Source organism: Sebastes fasciatus, chromosome 3 (genome assembly GCF_043250625.1).
Source record: "Sebastes fasciatus isolate fSebFas1 chromosome 3, fSebFas1.pri, whole genome shotgun sequence".
Lineage (NCBI taxonomy): Eukaryota > Metazoa > Chordata > Actinopteri > Perciformes > Sebastidae > Sebastes > Sebastes fasciatus.
In genome coordinates, this window is record NC_133797.1 from 27,312,934 (window position 1) to 27,337,063 (window position 24,130).

The 24,130-nt window shown below is 39.7% G+C and overlaps 3 protein-coding genes and 1 non-coding gene across 9 annotated transcripts; 2 read left to right on the plus strand and 2 right to left on the minus strand.

Moving 5' to 3' along the window:
* Positions 1-474: 474 nt before the first annotated feature.
* trnai-aau (transfer RNA isoleucine (anticodon AAU)) lies at positions 475-548 on the minus strand. Its single transcript has one exon. It is a non-coding gene; the product is annotated as a tRNA-Ile (tRNA).
* Positions 549-1,457: 909 nt separating this feature from the next.
* On the minus strand, positions 1,458-8,612 carry scpp1 (secretory calcium-binding phosphoprotein 1). 3 transcript variants are annotated; one of them, XM_074631399.1, is made up of 11 exons: positions 8,111-8,612; positions 5,103-5,293; positions 4,701-4,755; positions 4,273-4,320; positions 3,874-3,945; positions 3,754-3,780; positions 3,573-3,614; positions 3,504-3,536; positions 2,485-2,526; positions 2,305-2,364; positions 1,458-2,208 (listed from the first exon to the last, which is right to left on the minus strand). In XM_074631399.1, exons 3-11 carry the CDS (start codon positions 4,752-4,754, stop codon positions 1,705-1,707), a joined length of 882 nt encoding a protein of 293 aa, XP_074487500.1. In that variant the 5' UTR covers position 4,755; positions 5,103-5,293; positions 8,111-8,612; the 3' UTR covers positions 1,458-1,704. The 3 variants fall into 3 exon arrangements, with proteins under 3 accessions (XP_074487500.1, XP_074487498.1, XP_074487499.1); XM_074631397.1 differs by having other exon boundaries at positions 3,504-3,614; positions 8,111-8,605; XM_074631398.1 differs by lacking the exon at positions 8,111-8,612 and having other exon boundaries at positions 3,504-3,614; positions 5,103-5,310.
* Positions 8,613-10,128: 1,516 nt separating this feature from the next.
* Positions 10,129-17,048, plus strand: sparcl1 (SPARC-like 1). 2 transcript variants are annotated; one of them, XM_074629984.1, is made up of 11 exons: positions 10,129-10,277; positions 11,289-11,344; positions 11,474-11,551; positions 11,636-12,685; positions 13,931-14,039; positions 14,405-14,526; positions 14,608-14,728; positions 14,812-14,948; positions 15,150-15,298; positions 15,410-15,558; positions 16,472-17,048. In XM_074629984.1, the coding sequence occupies exons 2-11, from the start codon at positions 11,291-11,293 to the stop codon at positions 16,498-16,500; spliced, it is 1,998 nt and encodes a 665-aa protein (XP_074486085.1). In that variant the 5' UTR covers positions 10,129-10,277; positions 11,289-11,290; the 3' UTR covers positions 16,501-17,048. The 2 variants fall into 2 exon arrangements, with proteins under 2 accessions (XP_074486085.1, XP_074486086.1); XM_074629985.1 differs by lacking the exon at positions 10,129-10,277 and adding an exon at positions 10,920-10,944.
* A 3,199-nt stretch (positions 17,049-20,247) lies between these two features.
* Positions 20,248-22,827, plus strand: scpp9 (secretory calcium-binding phosphoprotein 9). 3 transcript variants are annotated; one of them, XM_074631401.1, is made up of 10 exons: positions 20,248-20,527; positions 20,643-20,691; positions 20,786-20,800; positions 20,901-20,928; positions 20,965-21,128; positions 21,830-21,904; positions 22,006-22,062; positions 22,171-22,239; positions 22,325-22,375; positions 22,579-22,827. In XM_074631401.1, the coding sequence occupies exons 2-10, from the start codon at positions 20,647-20,649 to the stop codon at positions 22,645-22,647; spliced, it is 573 nt and encodes a 190-aa protein (XP_074487502.1). In that variant the 5' UTR covers positions 20,248-20,527; positions 20,643-20,646; the 3' UTR covers positions 22,648-22,827. The 3 variants fall into 3 exon arrangements, with proteins under 3 accessions (XP_074487502.1, XP_074487501.1, XP_074487503.1); XM_074631400.1 differs by having other exon boundaries at positions 20,901-21,128; XM_074631402.1 differs by lacking the exons at positions 20,248-20,527; positions 20,786-20,800 and having other exon boundaries at positions 20,640-20,704; positions 20,899-21,128.
* The last annotated feature ends 1,303 nt before the right edge of the window (positions 22,828-24,130 follow it).

Here is a 24,130-nt window from a genome sequence, read left to right on the forward strand (position 1 = left end):
TTATTAATTCAAAATGATATCATGTCTTCCCTGATAGTGCAACACCTGTGTTTGCTCAATTTGATTTAATACTTGTATATTTTAATTTTAGAGTTTGGGAAGCTCTATCCTGTAGCTAGAAAAAAACGTTCACACACTTGTTATTACTTATTGTGGCTGATTATGTTATGTGGTATCAGTTTGATGACATTATGTAATTCCCAGCGTGGTTCCGTTTAATGTTAAATTGAGCAGAGGTCTAATCAGCCAGAATTGAAAACATCAGTGAGGGTTTGCAGATTCTTTAAAATACCATGAACTGTTGACTTTGTCTCCATCTAGTGGGAGTTTTTATGCAGGCAAGGCTACATAAACATAGCTCCGGGATTTGAGCTTTGCACTTCCTGCTCCTGCGTAAAGTATTTAATCATACGTTATCAAATTGTGCTAAATTGTTACTTCTCAAAAAAAAGTGTCAGGTACAAAAGCGATGAGTGGCCCGTACGGGGATCGAACCCGCGACCTTGGCGTTATTAGCACCACGCTCTAACCAACTGAGCTAACCGGCCATGTGACACATTGTGAAAATACTGATATATAACTATATACTGAATATATTATTACAAGTGCAGACACAGAGTTCATTTGAACTACTTTAAATAGGCCTATTTTTGGGCACTGTTTAACTATGGCAAATTATAATTAGAGTTGAGCACATGCTTTGTACATAACCTCCAAAATGTTGTGGAGAAATTGGAAATTAACCTACTCAAAACTTTACAGTACCCCACAGTACACTACTTAAAGGGACTGTTTGTGAGAATCAGAAATTGGTTGTAACAGCGACACCTGTGGCCATTAAGTCAACGAAAGTCAGCGTCCTGTTGCTCGCGCTCGCCCGTGTGCACGCGCTACCTGAATGTGAGCTAGCATCCGTCAAAACAGTGAGGCGACACACATCAGCTAAAACCACAACATCACTCTATATTTCACCTGCTTGGCAGAAATGTTAGCATTAATCAATGCTGATCCTAGTGTTGGCTTTTCCTGCCCCAGCCTCCCAACCGTGGTCGGAGGTAACAGGGGACACCGGCACCCGGTCGAAGATGATAAAGTAACTCGCTGCGGAGCCCTGTCACTTCACAAGACACAGGAAACCTCTGTTGGTCTGGAGGAGCTGCAGCATTTATTTCTGCATAAAGGTCCACTGTACATTCACTAGATATTCTCAGAGCTACTAACTGTTACTAACTCCGACCTATATAACTTTGCGGTTTTGGTGCTTCCGTGTAGTTTGTGTTGGAGTCTGATTCTCAACAGCGTAGTCACACGCGAACGTGCATGGTACACCGACCCGGATTGATTTATACGTGTAAGAAGTTAAAAACAGTCCCTTTAAGTAAACATAGGCTACATGTTACTTTCCACTACTGCCCATGTGTGAATGATTATATAAAAACATGCAAGCACCCAATATCATGGATATATTATTTGTTTATTATTATCAAAACAAAGTAAATACTTTTAGGCTACATCATCATCACATTAATAATCACACATATATAAATCAATATGAGTTGCAGGTAACATTATAATGCCAAATTCAACATTCAGAAGCGATGGGCAAAGAGCAAAAATATCATCCTGAAGTCTTCACGCAGGTCATTAAATGGTGTAGTAGTTCATAGTGGGGTAAAATATATAGAGCTGCACAAGTGCATGCCATCATCTCCTTAGACTCAACTCCCTCTCATCCTCATCTGGCACCATCAGATTGTCCACTGCGTAATGAGCATCGTCTCCTATATTCTCGAAGAAATCCTCCTCATTTTCACAGCTCAGGGTTCCATTCACACAGTCTGGGGTTTTGATTTGTTGCAGCTCGGCGCTGTCGCTGGCATTACTGTCCTCCACGCTCTGGCTGGCATCACTGCTGTCACTGCTGTCACTGGTCTCGCTGGTCTCGTTAGTCTCGTTGCTTTCACTGCTGGTGCTCTCACTGCTGTCAGTGGCGAGGACACCAGTAACTTCACTGGTGTCTGCACTGTCGCTGGTGGTGTCACTGCTGTCGGTGGGATTCTCCACCAGCGCTAGGTCTGCGTTGGAAATGTTGCTGGTGAAGGAAAGAGTTAGCTGGTTCTCAGGCAGCTGGTCTGATTGACCCTTGACCTCTGTGCTGCTGCTGTTGTCCTCTGCGCTCAGGATGCTTGCAAGCTCTTGAACCCAGTTCTGATGCAGAGAATAAGCAGAGCAAATAGTGTTACTAAACTTTAATATCAGCTAATACAAGATATAGTTTAAAAACATTTTTTTTTTTTATCCCACCTTTCGCATGTTCTCCTCACTGCCCATGCTGTTATCTCTGGTTTCATCCATAGAGTCGCTCTGTGGAAATACAGTGAATAATATGAGCTATAAGTGGAGAACAGAAGGATGTCGGACAATACATTAACAATTGGCCGACATACTAGGTTTGACAAAAATACTTCATTTAATTATTCTTACCCCATCATCCTCATCTGATTGACTGTTACTCTCCTCTGAAGTCTGTTTGTGGAAAAGAAACATACAGTTTTAGGAAATAATTCAACATTTTATTTTCAAAATGGAGAGTGCAACACAGTATTTCTTTTGTTTTAGTAATGTAAATGTTTACTGGACTTCTCTGGACACTTTTTACAAATTATTATTAGAGTTTGCGCTATTCCATCCACAACTCCTAAAATGATGAATTTGAGGTTATGAACCCATCAATATTTATTTATTTATTTATCTATTTATTTCGCACAAATTAAGACTACACAAACATAACAATAACTAAATAAATAATATACAGTGCAGGAAGAGGCAAATAAAAACCCATGGGGTTATTTGAAGCCTCCACCTAAACAATGTTAAAATTTCACAATGTTATAGAGATTAATATACAGAAATAATGACTATGTAATAGTGATGTCAAACAATTAGAACAAGATCTATATAATAACAACAACAACAACAATAACAATAAATATATCAGAAAAGAAAAGAAAGAAGGTGCGTGTGTGTATGTTTGCGAGGGGGATATTGGTTTAAACATCTACATTGACTCCTGAGCAATAGTAATTATACATAACACTATAAAAAAACCCATACATGGACAACATGGGGAAAAGCCATTACAAAACAGCAGATAAATTACCCTTTAAGCATCTTTTCAAACATTTAATAGATAAACAGTTTTTTGATAGATGTGAAAAACTACTCCATAATTTTGTACCCCTAAATCTTATCCAAAATTGACCTCTACTAGTGAGAAATTTAGGAGGATGGAGATCTAAAGATTGACGAGTTGAGTAAGAATGGACCTGAGAGTTTGCTTTAAAATAGGTCTTGATCTGCTCAGGAATATTCCCTTCACCAGAAAATATCTTCTAAATAAAAACACATATTTGAGAAATATTAATGTCATAAATAGTAAGAATCTTAATAACTGTAGCTTAGTGATAACAATAAAGTGAAACAAGAGTGATGACACAACCCACCTTGTCCTCTGACGTGGTTTCTAATGATTCTGATGATTCTGATGATTCTGATGATTCTGATGATTCAATTGATTCTGATGATTCTGATGATTGTGACTCTGAACTCTGAGTCTGAAAAGAAAAACATTATACAAGGTGAATAAAACATTATACAAGGTGAATTCAGACACATTTACGGACCTATTGTCAGATTAATTTGATCAAAATGATTAGATCTCATGCAGGAGGTTGACGAATCAAAACAACTTACTTGATTTGAGGTATTTTCTTCAGAGCTCTGCAACAGAAAAAGGAAAACCTGTTATTGCAAAAAGTCGTCCGCATCAAAAAATAATAATTTCCTCCTTCCTGGAATAAGTGTATACTTTACCTGAAGCTCTGAGGTGTCATTTTCCAATGATGATGATGATGACGATGATTGTGAAACAGACGCACTTTCAGTCTGGGGAAAGAAAACCAAAATAAGCACTATACCACAATATATTTAATTACACCTTATAACTGCAACACCAACACTCATCACATTCAAGCTGTTGCTGCACACATGGGTCCAGACGTTCAGTATAATAAACAATAGTGTCTGAAATGGGAATTGTCTTGAGGTCTGGAGAATCTCAGAGTAACCGCAACTATTGTTTTCTGCTGACTGTGTCAGAGGAGCACAGCCTGCCTGCAGTCAAATGACTTATGTGTAAACAGGGTCGAGTTCCTGCAAAAGAGTTTAACGTGATATAGCTTTAAGAGAGGACTGATTTCAGAAAACACTCACCGAGTTTGAGTCGAGCTCATTCGAGTCCAAAACGGCATTGAAGAAAATCTGTTGAAAAGAAATCACAGGTCATAGGTCATATTTTACGTGATGGTGGTTTCTTGATCAATGTGGATCCACATGAAGTGCTCTTAAATTGCATATTACAATTAATAATTCCATTGTCATGTTATTACTGTCATTATTTTATGTTTTTTTGTTTTGGAAAAAACAATTTAAAAGAAAGATGTATGAAAATGCACAACACAGATTCTGATGCCATTCAGGTTGGAAACTGTACTTTCTAGGTCATTTTGTCACAAATTTGATACAATTATTATATTATGTAAATTAATCTGCAGCATCAAGCTGATATATTTGCAAAAATGTGCATTAAGTTGCAGAATGTTTACGTTGAAAAGTCTTAATTGTCTCATTTTCATACTTACTGGGTTGGCAAGAACTGCTCCCATCAGGCAAAACATGATTATGGTAACCTTCATTCTGTAACAGACATACCATATGTGATTAATATTGTGATTCAATTAAAATTAAAATTTCTTTCACTGTACAAGTTCCTCAAGGGAAATTTGGGCTAAACTGGTTTGCAATAATAAATATCATAAAAAACATAAAAAAACATTTATAAATAATCTAAAAATACAAAACATGAAGTTGCTCTTGCACTTAAACTGCTAAACACGTAAAGAAAAAGTTAACAGAAACTTGTTGCACTAACAATACAACTTAAAGAGTCTTAACAGCGATGAAAGTTTGGAATAATGTGAACCAATAGTAACAAATCAGCAACATTAAATGGTAAATAAGATGTTATAAAGTCAATCAATTACCTCTTTGTCTGTTAGATTCAGAGCTGGTGTGAGAAATGTTGTCAGTGGTCCTTGTTCAGTGTCTGTAGCAGCAAACAGAAGATACCGGTTCCTATTCTGAGCCACGTATGGAAAGCTGACAGTTGAAGCAGTGAAAGCTCGCTGTGTGGATCTGCTGTAGGAAACCCCGAGGACGACTGCCTATAAGTAACCTGAATGAAAACGATTGCGTCACTTCCTTCCGGATGTCTCTCTGCTGTCGACACGCAAAGAAGGTGTATTTTTTCCGGAGTGCGAGCTCAAAACAAACACACTGGCACGATAATGGTTGCATATCCACTCACACACACACACACACACACTAGTTGTTTCATTCAGCCACTACATGTCCTCCACCCCCTCCCAAGTCTTCAGTGAAATATAGTTTAGCATACTACACCATATGGTTTGTGGCCTGTTGGGAAAACAAGCTCGCCCACTCAGAGGGAAAAGGAGGGCCAGACGGGGTCACGCTTGTTTCCGGTGAAGTGGATGTTATCTTCATTTTTTTTACTACCTAATCCACCAATAGTTTGAGTTTTATTGTTATCTAGTAAATAATTATAAGGAGCATGTGAGATGTCATGCCTTGCTCTGAGAAAATCATCTTTCTAATAAGGAGGCTTAAACTTGTGACAAATCGAGTCAAACATGAACATTAAGGCTGAATACACTACTTTATTAAGAATCTAAATCATGTTTAGTAACCTATTATCCTCAATGTTACATGATGTTATTGAACTTGTTCTTGGAAATGGAGCCTGTACAGTAGAAAGCCCAAAGAAAGACTTCTGTATTTCCTCCCAGAGGCTCATAATTGTTTCCCGGATGTCCATGTATGGTCGGGTCTAAAATTAGATTACATAATTCCTTGTTTAACCTCACTTTGGATTTCAACCGTGCAAAAAGAAACATGTAATTAGACTGGATGTTCTTCAGTCTGGAGCTGTTTGCCAAAAACCACAGCTACCAGTCGCTGTAAGGTCCCGCTTTAGAAACGGGGAGGAGAGAGGAGGATTGATGCTTGTCGTGGCACACAATCAACAGGGTCCTCCCCAAAGGTTTCTTAAGTTTTATGATGTATCGACTCTTTCAGCATCTAGGTTATCGTTTTTTCTTAATGTGACTGGAGATTTACAGCAGGACAGACTAGTAATAGAGCAGCGGTACTCAAATCTGATCCTCAGGACCCAGAGTGGTGCAGCTGTCTGCTGCTCTCTCCCTGGTGTTTAATGAGCAGCAGCAACTGGGACAATTATGGCTCATTAGTACACTTAAGGGATAGTTTGGGTTTTGAAGTGGGGTTGTATGAGGTACTTATCCATAGTCAGTGTATTATCAGTAGATGGCAGTCGGGGCGCCCCGAGTTTGGAGAAACAGACAGGAGTACCGGCACAGGAGCAATGTACTGCTGTGGACGGGCCGACAGCAAAACATATTTTAGCCACCCGGCTTTGAAGAGAGCATCGAGAAGTTTCCCTTTCAGTTCAGTTCCCCGTCGGAAAGGGCTCTCTGACGGCAAGATAAAGCAGTAAAAATATTCTAAATATAGCGTACACATAACCAGATATTGATTCTTTTAGGTGAGCCTTTCTTTTAGGTGGCTAAAATACGTTTTGCTGTCGGCTCCGTCCACAGCGCTATGTTGCTTTGCTCCTGTGTTGGTACTCCTGTCTGTTTCTCCAAGCTGGGGCTGCATCTATCGCCATCTACTGTTGGTAATACACTGACTATAGATGAGCACCTCACACAACCCCACTTCAAAATACCCACACTATCACTTTAAATTAGTATTTTAAGGACAGAATAATGTGTCTTGCCCTCACCTATAGGCAGTGTTGGAAAGTAACTATAAGTATGATAACTCAAGTACTATACTTAAGTACACTTTTGAGGTATTTTACTTAAATATTTCCCTTTTGTGCTACTTTATACCTCTATATAAATACCTCTGCATCCCAGAGGGGAATATTGTACTCTTTACTCCACTACTTTATTTGCTTTAGTTAGGAGTTGCTTTGCAGATTCACAACATTAACACAAAATACAATTAACAAATAGATTCTGATGTATTATTATGGATTAAGCAGTACGTAGATGAGTTCAAACTAGCCCCACCTTTACCAGCTGTGAAATTAAAGTGATGCTGACACATTAATTAATATAATGTATCAATAATCATAAATCCAAGTATATAATATATCCTGAAATTGGTTATTCTGCGTAATGAGTACTTTAAAGGGCCAGTGTGTAGCATTGCGGGGGATCTTTTAGCAGAAATGGAATAACTATGTTTTCATTAATGTATAATCACCTGAAATTAAGAATTGTTGTGTTTTTGTAAGCTGAATGAGCCCTTCATACCTACATAGGGAGCGGGTCCTCTTCACGGAGTCCACCATGTTGCTCCGCCATGAGAGACTTTCATGTTTTTTACGTTACCTGAAGGTCACCGTATTTCTCCAACACGCTTGTGAAACTGCAGTAATGTGAGCCGCAGAGTGCTAAACCGTGGTACCGCCACGCGCCGTCTGACTTCCGTTGCTCCTAAAGTAGTGTTATTAAGGTAAGGATGGCCTCTGAGCGAGGCGAACGGCGTTACCACGGTTTTGCACTCGGCAGCTCACGTTACCGCAGTCTTGGAAAGGGAGGAGTGAGCGGAGGGGTACTTAGTTGGTTGCAATGTGCAACCACACTACTAGATGCCGCCAAATCCTACACCCTGTACTTTTACTGCAGTAAAATTTTCAATGCAGGGCTGTCAGGGCTTACAGAGAATTTCTATACTGTTGTATTTGTTCTTTTACTTGTAAAAGATGTGATTACTTCTTCCACCTCTGGCCGCAGAGCGTTTAGCTTGAAGTGCTAATGATCTCAGACACAGTACTCCAATTGCTGTAATGATAATTATGACTTGTATGAAAGATATATGCTAATATGGTCTTACTAAAAGCCATATCATGACATTGACACATGGATAGTTAACTCACCTCAAGGTCCATTTAGTAACTTTCCTGGAGTTCTTGTTCATATCACATGATCTTCATCAGCAGAGTGCCCAGTCGTCACAAAACTGTAACTGCTCAGAATAACACGTACATTTCAACATGTCCACTGATGTGAAAGTGCTTTGTCAGATGAGCAGTAGTGTGTTATAATGAGAAAATGTTAAAAAGACATTTGCAATAGTGAACTCTCTTCCTGCTGTCATGATCAGTGGATGAACATACTTGTTAATAGTGACAAATATTTGTCTTGTTGTTAATCATCATCTCACTCATCATAACACTTGTCATATTAGTGGCTCAGGAGCAGTCTTATGACAGAGTGACATCTAGTGGCCAAAATGGTGTATTATTGTCATTGCAGGAAAAACTCAAACAGGGATTTGATTGGACCCAAAGTCAGAGAGTTGAGGAAGCAGCAGGATTAGTTAAATCAGTGATTTTAAGCAGGTGAGAGAGATCAAATCATCAGACGGTCCAACAGGCAGGTTACAGGAAAGCAGGTGACAGAATACCACATTACTACAACGACAAACTGACAAGGAACAAAGGAGCTGGGCAGGTGTATGTAGTTAAAGAGTGATTGGGGAAGTGAGAACAGGTGAGCAGGTGAATGCAGGGCTAACGAGGGACAGGTGACACTAATCAGGGCGAGGCAGACAATCAAAACTGGCGGGAAAACACACAAAGACAGGAAGTGAAGTGATCTGAGACGAGAGATGAGTAACAAAGTAAAACAGGAAACATTAAACATGAATGAGATGAATGGAAGACATGGAGCAGGACTGATTATTATGACAATAATCTATATCCTAAATGTCTCATGTGACAAGTTTCACACATTTTCACAAGCTACTCAAAACACACTTCAACTTCAAATATTCACAAAACAAAAAAGAAATGAGTAATTAGACATGGTTAACACGCTTCCTCTTTCAAGTAAGGCACCCTTTATTCATGTTTTACAGTTGAATTATAAGTCATCCATAAGAGCAATGTTTGGGTTGTCCAAATTTGCTGTTATGTTTACACTACACTTGATTCACACATTCAAAATTACACACCTAATAAGTAATAACTACGGAAGCTCTGAAAGGCAAGCCAGAAAGCAAGATTTTTTCGGGTGATCCATTTTCTAAGTTTGATATAAATTATTTTCTCCTCTGTGTTTATAACTTAAGAACAGGTGGATTTGTTTTTGCCAGGATAATCTTTCCAAGTTCCTTTTTTTAAGTAGCCTAGTAGTAATAAGTAGACTTAAATTTGGTGAATTTGATGAATCAATATTGTGATGGAATAATTGATACACAAGTTATCTTTGGAAGGGAGAGGTCCGGAGCTGATGATGTCTTACAAAAGAAGGTTTATTGAAGCTTGATCAAGGAGAATTGTCAGGTCTCCACAATAGATGCTCTCTGCATGAAGGCCTCACAACTCTGTCCTTCCTCCCTGGTGCTCAGTGTCTTACCCCTTATCATGTTTTGACTTACTCCGTTCCTCTGGCATCTCTGACCCTGGTTGCCCTAGCGACTGGCTCTACGGTCTCCACTACAGGCACAGCTGTACAGATAACGGTGGCTCCTCTAGACAGGACTCCAACCCAATAATGTCAACAGAGGGACACTCTGACAAACACTCTGACCTTTCTACCAATAAGAGAGGAATTGATGGAAAATTCCATCACAAATATCACTTTAAATGAAAAGATAATATACTAATGCTAAGATACCAGATACTAATGATTTCCAGCTGTCACCATTTGGCTTTTTGGAGGCAATACATAATGTATAAAATAAGTGTAAATCAAATTCACCCAAAAGATCAACATATGGGGTGATTATTTTGCTGTTTTTGACCTCTGGAGTGTCAACATTTTACCCTGATTTTCTTTTTGGGAAGCTAAGCAGTCAATTGAAGTTCAGTGCAGGACCTTTTTCTCTCCCTCTCTCGGTATCTCTGTAGACCCTCCCAAAGTAAAAAAAAAATGTTGGCACCACAGACCCAGAAAAAACTGTGTGTGTGTGTGTGTGTGTGTGTGTGCATTGCCAGTTTTAATGTGGACAGTGTGAGCTCCGTCTCGAATACAAAAGGAGACCTTCACAGGTTCAACACAGGCGAGGATTCTCATTTTTCTTGCAACTGCCAGCCTCAGGTAAAATGACTAATTACTGAGACTTTTCCATTGTTCTTAACGGTAATTTGTTAATAATCAAATAGAGATGTGAATGACATCGTTCTGACTGTTTGTTGTATGCAGTGACTGGCTTGGTTATGTTGTAGCCTCATTTGTGATACCAAAACTCTTCTTTGATGTTGACATTGATATCTTAATTATTTTTGTAGACATCAAGAGATAGTGGCTATTACTATACTGTCTACACTGTGATGTACTAATGTACTGTACATAATATAGACACATTTAAATGTTGTGCCTAATCGATATATCAACATATACAGTATTTTAAAGTTGTAAAATATCTTTAAAATTGTATTGAATAGTATACATTTACGACTATCATCTTATATTAAATATGAAAATATTAATAAAATATAATATGTGTCCTTTGAAACTTCACAACAGTGCTGTGGAGAGAAATTTCCCCTTAGGAACAATAAAGTCTAAAAGTCTAACATTGCCTTGATATTATAAAGATCAAATAAAATTGTGTGATTTATCGCTTTGGTTGACTTTTCATACACCCCCCCCCCCCTCTGGCTGTCTACACCTATTTGGGGTTTAGTGGGCCGAGCCAGAGAGCCATTGTTCCTCCGGACAGGCCCAGTACTGTCTGTTTTGTTTCCGTCCAGAGAGACAAAAAGTTTGTGGACTTAGTCAACTTTTTCCAGTCTGGTAGCTTCTAATGTTTACTTTAGCTCTGAATGTGACTTTTGAGAGAGAGGCGCATCTCACTGTAACCTTGACAACCGTGGAGGCCAATCCTGTTCCCTCTGCTTGTCATGAAAGTGTTGGCAGCGCACAGATGCACTTTGAAAGATTTGCCAAGTTCACGTCTTTGTTGTGACCAGTTAGAAGTCAGATTATAATGTATTGATTGTTTATAGTGTTCAGCTCTGCAGTGATTCACAATAAATTAGCACATGTAATAAAATTTAGTCTGATGATTTTTGTCTGATGTTTAAAATATTCATTTCAATGTTTCAGGTATGAGGGCCTGCTTAGTATTCCTTTGCTTACTGGCAGCAACATTCGCCCTGTCTGTGAGTAACGCTTTTCTTAATTTGACACTAAACTTTGCCATGAGAGGACTGACGAACAAAAGATGTGATATTTGTTTATTGCAGTTCTGAATGTTTGTTCATTATTAATGATCCCCTTTATATCTGTAGGTGAAAAGTAAACCTCATGGAAAACATCATGGAAAACATCATGGATTGCACAAGACTTCACATACAGCCAAAGAAAAGGTAGAGCAGGACTCTCTTTTTATTTGAAACACAAGATGATTTCATGTTGTAAAATTGATATTTGTCGTTTCTCCCGGACATCAGGACATCATCCCAGAGGAGGCCAACGAGCCGCAGATCTTACCCACTTTAGTCACGTTTGAGGCCAGCAGCCAGGAGCAGGAAGACGAGGAGCTGAGCTCCCAGGACAATGCCAACGCTAACAAGGAGGAGGGAGAGTTTGAGGCGGCTGAAAGGAGCGACAAAAGCACCGCGGTCCTGCTGAGCGAGGAGGAGTTGGTCGACCTCCTGAAGAAAGAAGCAGAAGAAGAGCAGGAAGCGGAAGAAAGAGAACTAAAGGAGGAAGAAGTGGAGATGGGCGAAGTCAAGGTGGAGTCTGGTGAGGCCGTGGAGACCATTGAGGACGAGGAAGCTGAGGTGGACCACAAATTAGAAATGGAGGAACACGCTAAAGAGGGGAAGGATGAGGAAGAAGAAGGAGATGCTGAAATGCTGGAGAAAGACGAAGAACAGGTGGAAACACTCAAGGAGAAGGAGGAAAAGCCTGTTGAAAAGATAACAGACAGAGAGGAGCAAGGGGCATTTATGGAGGAAACAGATGGCAGCACAGAGTCAGAGATCCCAGTTGATCTTGACTACGCTGCTGATAGTGGCATCTTACAACCTCTACAGATTGTTTCTGCTAAAATAAAACCCTACGCTCCTTCAAAAACAGATGTTAAAGAGGAGGAAACTGATGAGAAAGCACTACCCACCATTGCCGATGACTATGAACATGACATGCAAAACACAGAGGCAGTGGACAGCGAGGAAGTGTCTGATCAGGACAAAGATTCACAGGACAAACCTAAAGATGAGAAAGAGCCCGAAGAAGCAAATGTGGACCGACAAGAACCAAAGATCGGTACAGGGTCCCAACTGGCTGGAAAGGAGGAAGAGAAGAATGAGAGCGGAGGTCACACCAAGGGAAAGACAAGGAAGCAAAAGAAGAACAAGAGGGCGAGGAAGCACTCTCCACAGAGTGAGGAAGCACAGTCTGGACATGAACAGAGCCAACAGGATCCTCAGCCGTCTGAGAGCAGCAGCCTTGACAACACAGCCCAGAAGGCAAAGAGGAGACGGGCAGGGAAATGGGTAATGCATACACGATATATACATTTACTCTCTTTAAAGTGGTTATAATCAATATTTTTAAAGTTACAATGGATCATATGAAGGGGTCGCTCATAGTGACAGAAATTATCTCTCGACTGCAGTTCCCCTCAGCTCATATTTTTGTTTTTCAACCCTGAACTGTTTAGGTTCATTTTCGACGCTCTCATAGCGATGTTTGGCAGAAGCAAGTAGCTGTTCGCACTGTACACTACCTGCCCAGCACCAAACGGCAGACAGACCAAGTTAACGTCTCCCTGGTGAACATAGTGGATTATTTAGCAGCTAAGAGACAGATATTTTACTCACGAATTGGCGAAGACCAAACCAGAGCTACAAGTAGAGGGAATATTGGACTTACAATTACCAGGTGGCTGAAAACACAACTCTAATATGGCTCCATATCTGCTGGATGTGTAAATAGCAGTGGGAAACCTCCAGGGTCTAAAAAGTGAAGCCAAAGCTGAAGTGCCTAAACTTGCATTCTTTCTAATAGCCAGCAGGGGGCGACTCCTCTGGTTGCAAAAAGAAGTCTGATTGTATAGAAGTCTATGAGAAAATGACTCTACTTCTCAGTTGATTTATTACCTCAGTGAACATTGTAAACATGAGTTTATGGTCTCAATCACTAGTTTCAAATAGACCATAAAGCAGGGTATGCTTAAGGGCGGGGCTACCTTGTGATTGACAGGTTGCTACCACGACGTTGTCCGCTCTGGAAGTTGTCCGTGTTTCCATCTGACAACTTTAACCCTTTCACAGTGTGTTTTCATTCCATTCAAGTTAATTATAACCTTTTCGGTCGCCTAAAAATGTCTTATTCAGCGTTCGGTTGTACTTAGCTCCACCCTCTTGTGTCACATCTGGTTGCAAAAAAACAAGATAGTGACGGCCAAAATGCCAAAATTGAGGCTTCAAAATGGCAGTCCACAAACCTATGGGTGAAGTCACGGTGACTACGTCCACTTCTTATATACAGTGTATGGTAAATGGACAATGTTGCTAACAAGTTTGTCACATCAACAAAAAGTCACATGTCAGTGTTGTGTCTAAAGCATGTTGTTTCTGCTGCCCCCAAGTGGCCAAAATATCTGTTATTGCAGGTTTTCATCAGGGAAATGTGACATGTACATTTGCTGTGGTGCTGCAATCTGATAAATAAGTGGTTGAAACAAATTAATTTCAAGAAATATCTCAAGAAATTGCATTTTCATGTTTCCTTTCCAGGGTCCTTTAGTAGGAATGAATCCAGTGCAGATAAGAGCCACGGTGGATCTCTACCCCGAATCCAGGCCCTCTCTCAGTGGAGGCATACATCGCCCAGCAGCCCCAGCTGGTTGGTTTATTCAGCATTTAACATACTGACTAATGCTCTATCCCAACAGCCTCACATGGGAATCTGCTGACTGGATCATTTAGCCAAAACTTCTGCATGAATAGCATCACTCTGCTTCACGGTCACTACCAAAACACAGCTCACAACACGGCTTAAGGAGTGAATAATGGAGATCAAGTTGAATTTGATCGCTGTACAAACTCAAACGGCGGAGGAATGTAGTGGGTGGTGTGTAGTGGTTATAGCTCACAGTCAACACACTGTAAAATAAAACCAAACCAGTCCTGAGAATGATCCTTGATACAACTGCTTTTAAAAATCAGACAAAGTATAGGTCAAAGGTCATTGCGTGTCTTTTCTTCTAGATCCATGTGACAACTTCCCCTGCAAACGTGGAAAGACGTGTAAACTTGACGCGGACAATAAGCCAGGCTGTGTGTGTCAAGAGCCGTCAGATTGTCCTCCCAGTGTCAATGAGTTTGATCACGTAAGTATGGATGATCTGTTGAAAGCTAAACAACAGCTGCTGCATTGCATTTAATTATTGCTTGTTGTTCAATTTCTGCAGGTTTGTGGGACAAACAACAAAACATATGAAACATCATGTGAACTCTTTGCTGCTAAATGCAACTTGGAGGGCACTAAGAAAGGACACAGACTTCACCTGGACTACACCGGCCCATGCAAACGTGAGAGTTAAACACTGTACAGTTGAAGTATGGTGCAGGGAATGTTTATCTGACGCTGATCTTTCTCTCTGTTTCTCTCTCAGTAATACCTCCATGTGAGGACACTGAGCTGGTCCAGTTCCCTCTACGAATGAGGGATTGGCTGAAAAATGTGCTGCTGCAGCTCTATGAACATGACTCCATGTCTCCTGGCTTCCTCACGCCTAAACAGCGTTTTAGAGTAAGATACACTGCTAACATGAATACGTGGGATTCTCAGGCTTCTTAATCTTGAAAACTGTTAAAGCATTTTCTCTGCATCTGGTTGTGTTATTTGTATCCAATCAATCACTCAATGAGTGACTCAAAAGTCACAAAAGGAAAACTTACATAAAATGTATGTTGTTAACAGTTTAATCAAAGTCAATCTGGTATTCTGTAGGTGAAGAAAATCTTTGAGAGTGAGAGGCGTCTTCATGCTGGTGATCACTCTGTTGAGCTGCTCGCGCAGGACTTTGAGAAGAACTACAACATGTACATCTACCCGGTGCACTGGCAGTTTGCTCAACTGGATCAACACCCCTCTGACAGGTACATTTTGTTCCTGCTTTTCATCATAAAACCCATTCATGAGCCTAATTATAATACAAACAGACTCTGAATTATACGCACACAATGATCAAAATTGTACGTCCTGTGCAGAGTGTTGTCCCACTCAGAGCTCGCCCCACTTCGAGTCCCTCTGGTGCCGATGGAGCACTGCACCTCCCGCTTCTTTCAAGAGTGCGACGCTGACAAGGACAAGCAGGTGTCCTTTAAAGAGTGGACTTCCTGTTTTGGTATCAAGAATGGTGAGAGCAACACTATGTCACCAACATACACTTTTCTAATCATTGATGGTTTTGGTGGTGGTGAGACTCTGTATATGTTCACATCAAATTTCTATGATGAATTTGATGATTTTTGACAAGTTAGTTAACTATTAATCCACATTTTATATTTTCGTGTCTCATTATTTGAATGTATCCTCATACAATGAGGTGTATGATATCTTATGAATAGTAATTTTGTGTGTGTTTTCCTACAAATGTCAGCAACACCTGTCAATTTCCTTGTCTTTCAACTTGGTTAGGTTTAGGAAAAGATCGAGGTTTGGGTTAAAATAACTCTGGAAGTGGTCTAACATACATTAATTAGGGAAGTTACGTGACGAATAAATCAACGTTGAGTTCTGGTTTCACTCGGGGTACGAACATTAGTCTGCTGGGCGAAAGTTTGGTGTTTTTTGACTCCCCCCATCCACCCCATCCACCCCGACCAAAACCTCCTTACGTTTGTTGATCCTTATACTTCCTAGTCCACGATTACATGGATTACATACGAATTGATTTTGTGAGATATATACTAATTGATTATATACTATTAATAATTAAAGTGCATTACTTTTCGTAAGTATAGCTAAGTGTATGAGAACAGCCTGCTTTTTTAAAACCAAATTCTTAAATGAGAATGTGTATAATTTATTTTTATTTACATTATTTTTTATATTTAATTTCATTTAAGTCATAAAATGACTGACAATACATATTCAAGTGATAATGTAACATTAAATACTGTACATAGCAATTTGTTTCTGTAATGGGTGTTCAGTATAAACGCTGTCATTTTACCCGCAATCTGTTCATATTTATCTGCCATACTTCCCATGCATTTGGCAAATACTGTTGTCATCCTATTAATGTCTGCTCTCTATTTTCTCCACAGATGATATGGATGCCAACCTGCTATTCTGAGCTTCATTTTGTGCTTCATCTACGACACAAGCTTGTTGACGCTGCTCCAACAGGAACAGGAACTCTGACAAGTACAACGGAAAGAAACTCATGTTTACCTCCTGCTATAGAGGCCAAGCGTTGGTGGTCATTGCTGTTATTTCTGTGTCAGGCTAAGCTCGGACGTTTGGATCTTTGTTCTGTAATTTAGACTAAGATGCTAGAGTCATTTTATTAGAATATAATAAGGTGTTATGTTTAGCTGGTTTTATCCAGAAACTGTTTTCTAATGCATTCCAAACTGGGGAAAAGTTTACATCAGCTCATTAGTAGAAAAGTTGTTGTATATAGTACCAGGCTTTAAAATAACTGTGGTTTGTATGTTAGAGTGATTTAGTGCAGAATTACTCTTTAAATCAACATGCTTGTGTTACAGTAGGAAACGTAAAACAATAACTGTGTTTCTTATCTTACTTGCAAATGCTGTAAATGTTTGTCTGTGCATCCTATGTTTCATTAAAGCTCTAATTAAAGCTTTATGGACAGCAGTGGACTCCACAATATCAGCACCCTGTTGTTAATGATGACTTTCTTTACAGTCCTGAAATAAAGATATTGCATCATATTGGTGGGTGCCAGTTGGGAAACATCACTTTATGCTCTAATATCATGTTTTATCCGTCGGTCAATTTCCCCGATGCCACCATGACATGAAAATATGACTTCTGCAACAATGGATTTTGAGAATGCAAGTCACTGTTACCTGGTTAAGGTTGGCCACATAATCCTGAATAATGGCCCTCTGCAAGGTAACAAAGCAGAAAATAGCCTGCAGCATGGTCATGATGATTACAGTGACTTGTTGTTTTGAGATAAAGCGCTGGACTCTGATTGGACCTTTCTTGGTGATCATTGAATCTGACGCTCTCTATACTGTATATAAGCAGAGAAAGAAGCAGCTCTTCACCTGTCGGCTGTCTGACTGAGATCAAACATGTTCTGCATACTGTGGGTTATCTTCCAGATGTTGGCTGCTGTGGTGGAGGGCGGCGTGTCATCAGGGAGTGCTGAGGCACTCGCCAATGGGGGAGTGAATAATAATGGAGCAGCAGCTGGCAACAACGCCAACCCTGGGGCTCAAAATGGGCTCCAAATAAATGGTGAACCCCTGTTGGCACATATAGTCCAACTTGGTAACTCATTTTTCATCCAGCCAGCCGGGAACCAAGTAGGCCGGGCTCCTCTGCAGCAGCTCATTCCCATCGGAGCTCTCCAGCAAGGTGGGGCATTTCTTGCGGGGCAGGCACCCAATGTGAATCCACTGCAGGGGCAGGTGACTCCTCAGGGTGCCAGGGGCGGGCCGGTCACGCTGTTTGCTCTGCTGCCACAGAGAAACGCTGGAGGAAACCCACAGCAGGGTGGCCTGCTGACTCCCGGCCAAGTGCAGCTGATCTCGTTGGCCGGGCTGAACAACAACCAGCAGCAGCAGCAGCAGCTGCAGCAGCTGCAGCAGCTGGGCGCCGCTGGTGGTGGGAGGGCAGCCGGCAGACTGAGGTTTCAGCGTTCAGTGGCAGCTCGCCTCAGGAGGACACAGGTGATGAAGGTGATGGCAGCTGAAGAGGAGGAAGAGTGCTCGGGGACGGTGATGGAGGAGAAGCAAGCAAAATGAGACCACACAGCAGCTGTCACGTGACTCATTCCCTACATCCTGATCCTGTTCACGCTCAAATGTTATACATCACTGTCATCATAACTAATGACCAATAAATGATGGAAGTCAGCAGTTGAGTCTTTGTGGAATCTTTATTCCAATATATGAATAAAATAAATGTTCCATTTCACATCATCTGAAGCCCAAAATATGTCAAACAGAGGTGGAAGAGGTACTCAGATCATTTATTTAAGTAAAAGTAGTAATACCACAGTGTAGAAATACTCTGTTACACTAAAAGTCCTGCATGCAAAATTTTACTTAAATAAAAGTACAAAAATATTAGCATCAAAATGTACTTGAAGTATCAAAAGTAAAAGTACTCATTATGCAGAATGGCTACTGTCATTATTTTACTCTTATATTATTCGTTCACTACTAAAGTATTAATATGTACAAGCGGTACTTTAATACATGAAACTACTTAATTTCTTTTTGGTTGTTTAATCTGTAACAATGCATCATTTTTTATAAACTGATCACATGTTTTGTTTGTAAAATCTTAATTTGAAAAGTAACTATAGCTCCTTAATATATGTAGTGGAGCAAAAGGTACAATATTACTCTGAGATGTAGTGGAGTAGAAGCATACAGTAGCAAGTAATATACTCAAGTAAAGTACAAGTACGGTACTTGAGTAAATGTACTTAGTAACTTTCCACCACTGATGTCAAAACACTGAACAACATCAACCATCATGGTTGTGGCTCCTCTGATGTTATTTTTAAGAGACTGGTACAAGTATGCACACATTTCTATTTATAATACACCACTTGCAACATGGTGATTTGTGTCTCTAAATATGAGAAACATCCTACACACATTACCCACATCACAGTAGAACAGATTTGTGTTTATAAAGCCAGTGACATAATAAAAAAACTAAATTCTTTATAAATTCACAACTCATTCATATAAAAACATGTGTACATTTACGTAAAATACATTAGGAAATATCATTTGCCACATTGTTAAACAGAAAACAAGAAGAACATGTTACTTAATTTGAACTGTATGACAGTGTGTAATTAGAGTAAAGCTCCAGACCAGACTGAACGGAGGGTGTTTACCTGCTCTGCTGCGGGCTGCCCCGTCAGCAGCACAACTTTCCCAGACAGACAGCCTCAGTATGTGACAACACACCCAGCCAGCCGACCACACTGGGAACGAATGTAATGGCTCTAAACAACTTGGGAAAATGTGCTGATGTAACATGACAGACAAAATATCTCTGCTCCTGTCTATCAGCAACATCAGAGGTTTGTACAAATGAAAAGCAGTCTGACATTTTGGGGTCATCACTGTTGTGTTGTTGTGCAATATGATTAGTTCTTTTAAGGCTGGTGTGAGAAAAAATCAACTTGAAACTGAACACAAGGCCTCCCATTAGACATGCCTGGGGCAAGTATTTTAACTTTGCAACATGTCATAGCAGCAGGAAACATGACTTTTGCTAAAATGTCATTCTTACTTTGTTTTGTTCTCTGTATCTTACTCTGTTTTGTTGGAGTCACAACCATCTTCTCATTAAAAGTGTGCTCACTGGTGCCCTCTAGGGTGCTCTTCCAGTAGAGAAAACATGATAAAGTGCCCTCTAGGGTGCTCTTCCAGTAGAGAAAACATGATAAAGTGCCCTCTAGGGTGCTCTACCAGTGGAGAAAACATGATAAAGCATCTTCTAGGGTGACCCTCCAGTAGAGAAAATGTGATGCAGTGCTATAGAGGTTGCCCTACATGCTATAAAACGTTATGCACTGGTGCCCCTTTGCATGCAGCTGGTACCCGTTTTATTTTTTTCGCTCCTGCCCCTCAGACAGCCTGAGTCTGCCACTGGGTGTGCTGCTTGCTGGGTAAATCTTTAATTACATATAAGCGAACGCACGTGTTTTCTATGGTTTCTCCATAAAAAGCAGTTGATGATGATGTCAGTTGTTTGCCTCCTGTAACCACAGCCCGCAACATTTAGATGGTTCATACTGGTTATAGCTTCCAGAAACCTCCTCAAACCCTCCCCAAGACACTGAATCACTCTGTTGTTGTCTGTGGTCACTCAGCTGTATCCAGAACAATGTCAGATGGTTGAATAGGGTGAAGTGCATTTGAAAACAGGCAGCTCACTGTTACATTATTTCTTTGAATCTAAGAAGATGTCATATCACACACAGGTTCCCATGACACACACAGGTACAAATATAGTTTATGAACAAGTCAGAGTTCTCCTCTCTAATTGGCTCATAATAATCTCTGAGACCGATAAAAGGTGCTCTAAATTCAGAGAGCGACTATAGTCCTCCTCGGCACATAACAATTTGAAAGAAGAGCAAAAAAACAAGGTATGTATTGTGCAATTGAGATAAAAAAAAATACAGATATAGTCATGTTCTAACTAATATCATGCATACATTACAATAATATTTACATTTTAAATGTGTCTATTCTTGTCTTTTTACAGCAAAATGAAGTTTCTTCTCCTCACAACATTTGTAGCAACCGTCTGCTATGTGAGTAGTTTATCTATCTATCTATCTGTCTATCTATCTGTCTGTCTGTCTGTCTATTTATCTAACTTCTCTCTGGTCTCTTTACTTTTTGCAGGTCAGTGCAGGCAAGGTAAGAAACATTCCTACTAATAATTTCATTTATAATATGTGATTATTGTGATAATCCAAACAAAAATGGTTAAAAACGCTCTTTCTCCTCCTTCACACAGAAACAGAGGATGATGGCAGCTATGAACGGTATGAACGGAGGGATGAACGGAGGGATGAATGGAGGGATGAACGGAGGGATGAACGGAGGGATGAATGGAGGGATGATGGGCGGTATGAACGGAGGAATGGCAAACGGAATGAACCCTGGGATGATGGGTGGAGGCCTGAACCCACGCATGGTAGCTGGTGGTGGGGCCGGTTTCATCGGGCAGCCGCAGTTTGCTCAGGTGAGTCTATTATCAGGTTGATTACATCAGATCAACAGGAAGGAAAATGACTCAGCATAATTCAACAGTGTGTTTCAAATGAATGAAGAGTTGGAGTCTTCTTTAAAGGTACAGTGTGTAGGATTTGGTGGCACCTGGTAGTGTGGCTGCACATTGCAACCAACTGAGTACCCCTCCTCTCACTCGTATCCTTTCCAAGACTGCAGTAAAGTGAACCACCGACAGCAAAACCGTGGTTACGCCGTTGAATAGTTTCAGGTTATTATACACTAATGAAAACATAGTTATGAATATTATATTTCATTTCTGCTAATAGATCCCTGGAAATGTTACACACTATACCTTTAAACCGTCCATTGCATTAATCGTAGGTTATAATAATATTAGAATGACTATTAATTCATATTTCACTTGTGTAAACAACTACTAATCCAACAAATGAGCAGTACATGAATGGTATTGCAATGCATTTGGTGGTTGTTTTCTTTGAACTCCAACTACACCACAAGATGGCACTCTCCTGTTGTCTCACCTGTTGGTCCCAGATGTCTTCATCATTAGCAGATAGAAAATACTTCACATTATGCAACAATATGTGACACATATCTGATCTGATCTTTCTTATAAACTATTTTACACTAAATTACAATAAATATAATGAATATAAATAATCACATCTGTATCCTCTCTCTCTCCCAAAGTTTGTTCCCGGACTTCCTCCTTTTGCTGCACCGGCGCCCTTTCCTAATATGTTCGCTGCCCCTGCAGTCAACGGGGTTAGTGTTGCACATACTATCACTGTGTTATCATTTGATATTGTTTCAGGCTTTAGAGTCCCACACAAGAAGCATCAATTTATGTCTTTCTTGTCTGGCAGTTTCCTTTCATGGGAGTCCCTCAGATGGCACAAATGAATCCTCAGCAGGCTCTGATGGTGATCACTGATTCTCAGTCCACAACACTCTTTTATGACAGTTTACATGATGATCTGTAGACGTTTAACAAATCACTTGAAGCACTAAATCTTGCTGCCTTTGTTTAGGGGCTCACCGGCGGTGCCATGCAGCAACAGCAGTTTCCTCTTCAGCCTGATCCATTCAGAAGATTCAGGGTATAGACTGTATTTACAGCTACTGTATGTGAATACTGATGAAAGCTACACTATAGTGGCTCATTGTTGTTCTTTGACTCTCCAGCGTCAGATTATGAAACAGGACAACACCTTAAAGACCACTGTGGATACTCAGGTAAGGTTATTTAAAAGCAAAGAAGCAGATTTAGGTGGAAAACATCATCAACACCGTCTGATATGAGTTTTTTTTTCTTTTGTCTCGCTGCAAAGTGTCTTTATAAAATAAGATAACATATTATTTATCATATAAATAAACTTTATTGTCCCAAGGGGAGATTTTTAATGTCTCATTCATTCGTTCCCTCTGTGTTCCCTCAGATTCCAGCTCCCACTGAAACCGGAACAACAATCCCCTGTGACGACGAAGATCATCATGAAGATAATTAAGATATTAACTTTTAATCAAATATGCAAAAATTATCAAAGTGATAATAAAACCCTGACTTTGTCTATCACCAATGACCATGGAAGCTGTGTGTGTTATTTTAAAACTAACTTTAGAATGAATCTCAGTAATTGATGTGACATGTTTACTGTTCAATAAAATAAATCATACTTTAAATGAAAGCTTGTTTTGTTTTGATTTTACATTAATGAATTGAATCAGACGCCTCTCACCAATAAACTGTGGTCGTCATTGCAATTTATAGTGGATCTCTGCTGCCATCTAAAGGATAATAAGTATAAAACACACATTATAAAACAACATGAGACCACAATGTCATGAAGAACAGAATAAAAGAGGTTAGCTGAATAATTGCAGTGAAGAAAATCCACATTTTGAACAAATTAATTTCCCAAGTAAGAGCTTTTTTTGGGTTTCACTCACTGTTGAAGTTAATAGAAACAGGGTGAGGACTATACAACTACTACTTTTTAAACCTTTATTTAACAGGTAATCTCACTGAGACTCTGGGTCTCATTCTCAAGAGAGAGGTGTGACCTGTTATATATATAATCTTTATTAAACTAGGAAGTCACATTGATATTAAAACCTATTTTACAACATTTTGACATGTCACAGTAAGAAAAGCACAGCATGTTGTAGACAATTGTCACACTGGGACACTTGAGGCATCGTATTATTAGCTTTTCCTGCTGCAACAAGTTAAACTATCTGCTGTGAAAAGGGACCCCTTTGTCACATTTCAGGTTTAAAAACAAGGACAAGATTACAGTTTTTTAATTGCTTACACACTAAAATGACACATAAAGAACAATTATTGAAACTGACACTCAGAGAGCAAAACCTCAGCTCAAGTCTCCAAAACTCTAAACACATTTGCTGCATTGCACCCAATTTGCAATTCAACACGGCACTTTTTGCAACACACTGCACACGGTTCTCTACATAAGACACAGGTATCTGACACAAAGTCACTTATTTGTCATTTTAAAACTCTACCATTCAAAATGCCAAACCCATTCACCAATTGGCCAACTCACGTACCACCTGGCCGAACACCCAATTGCTTGTCAACTCATCAATCAGGATGTCAAGCACTATAAAAAGACCAAAGGTGAGTACCTGTTTACAACAACAATGGAAGCCAATATAGCAGCTTTTTACAAAAATGTGTATTAGCAATTGAAATAAACTGTAATTCAAGTTTTCTTTTTTTTGTCTCCACAAATGCTTTTACTGTGTTTATGTACTTTATTCTGTTAGAATATGTTCTGTTCTGATTTTCAGTGCAAAATGCATTTTTTAAAATGCATGGATTTTACAGTGTGGAGAGAAATATCTATTTTCATTAGCGTGCCGTAAACCACAAATGCTGCTAATGTATTTAGTGTTATATATGTTATTGCAAACTTACTAATGTATATAGTGGATTATTCTGTCTATCTATCTATCTATCTATCTATC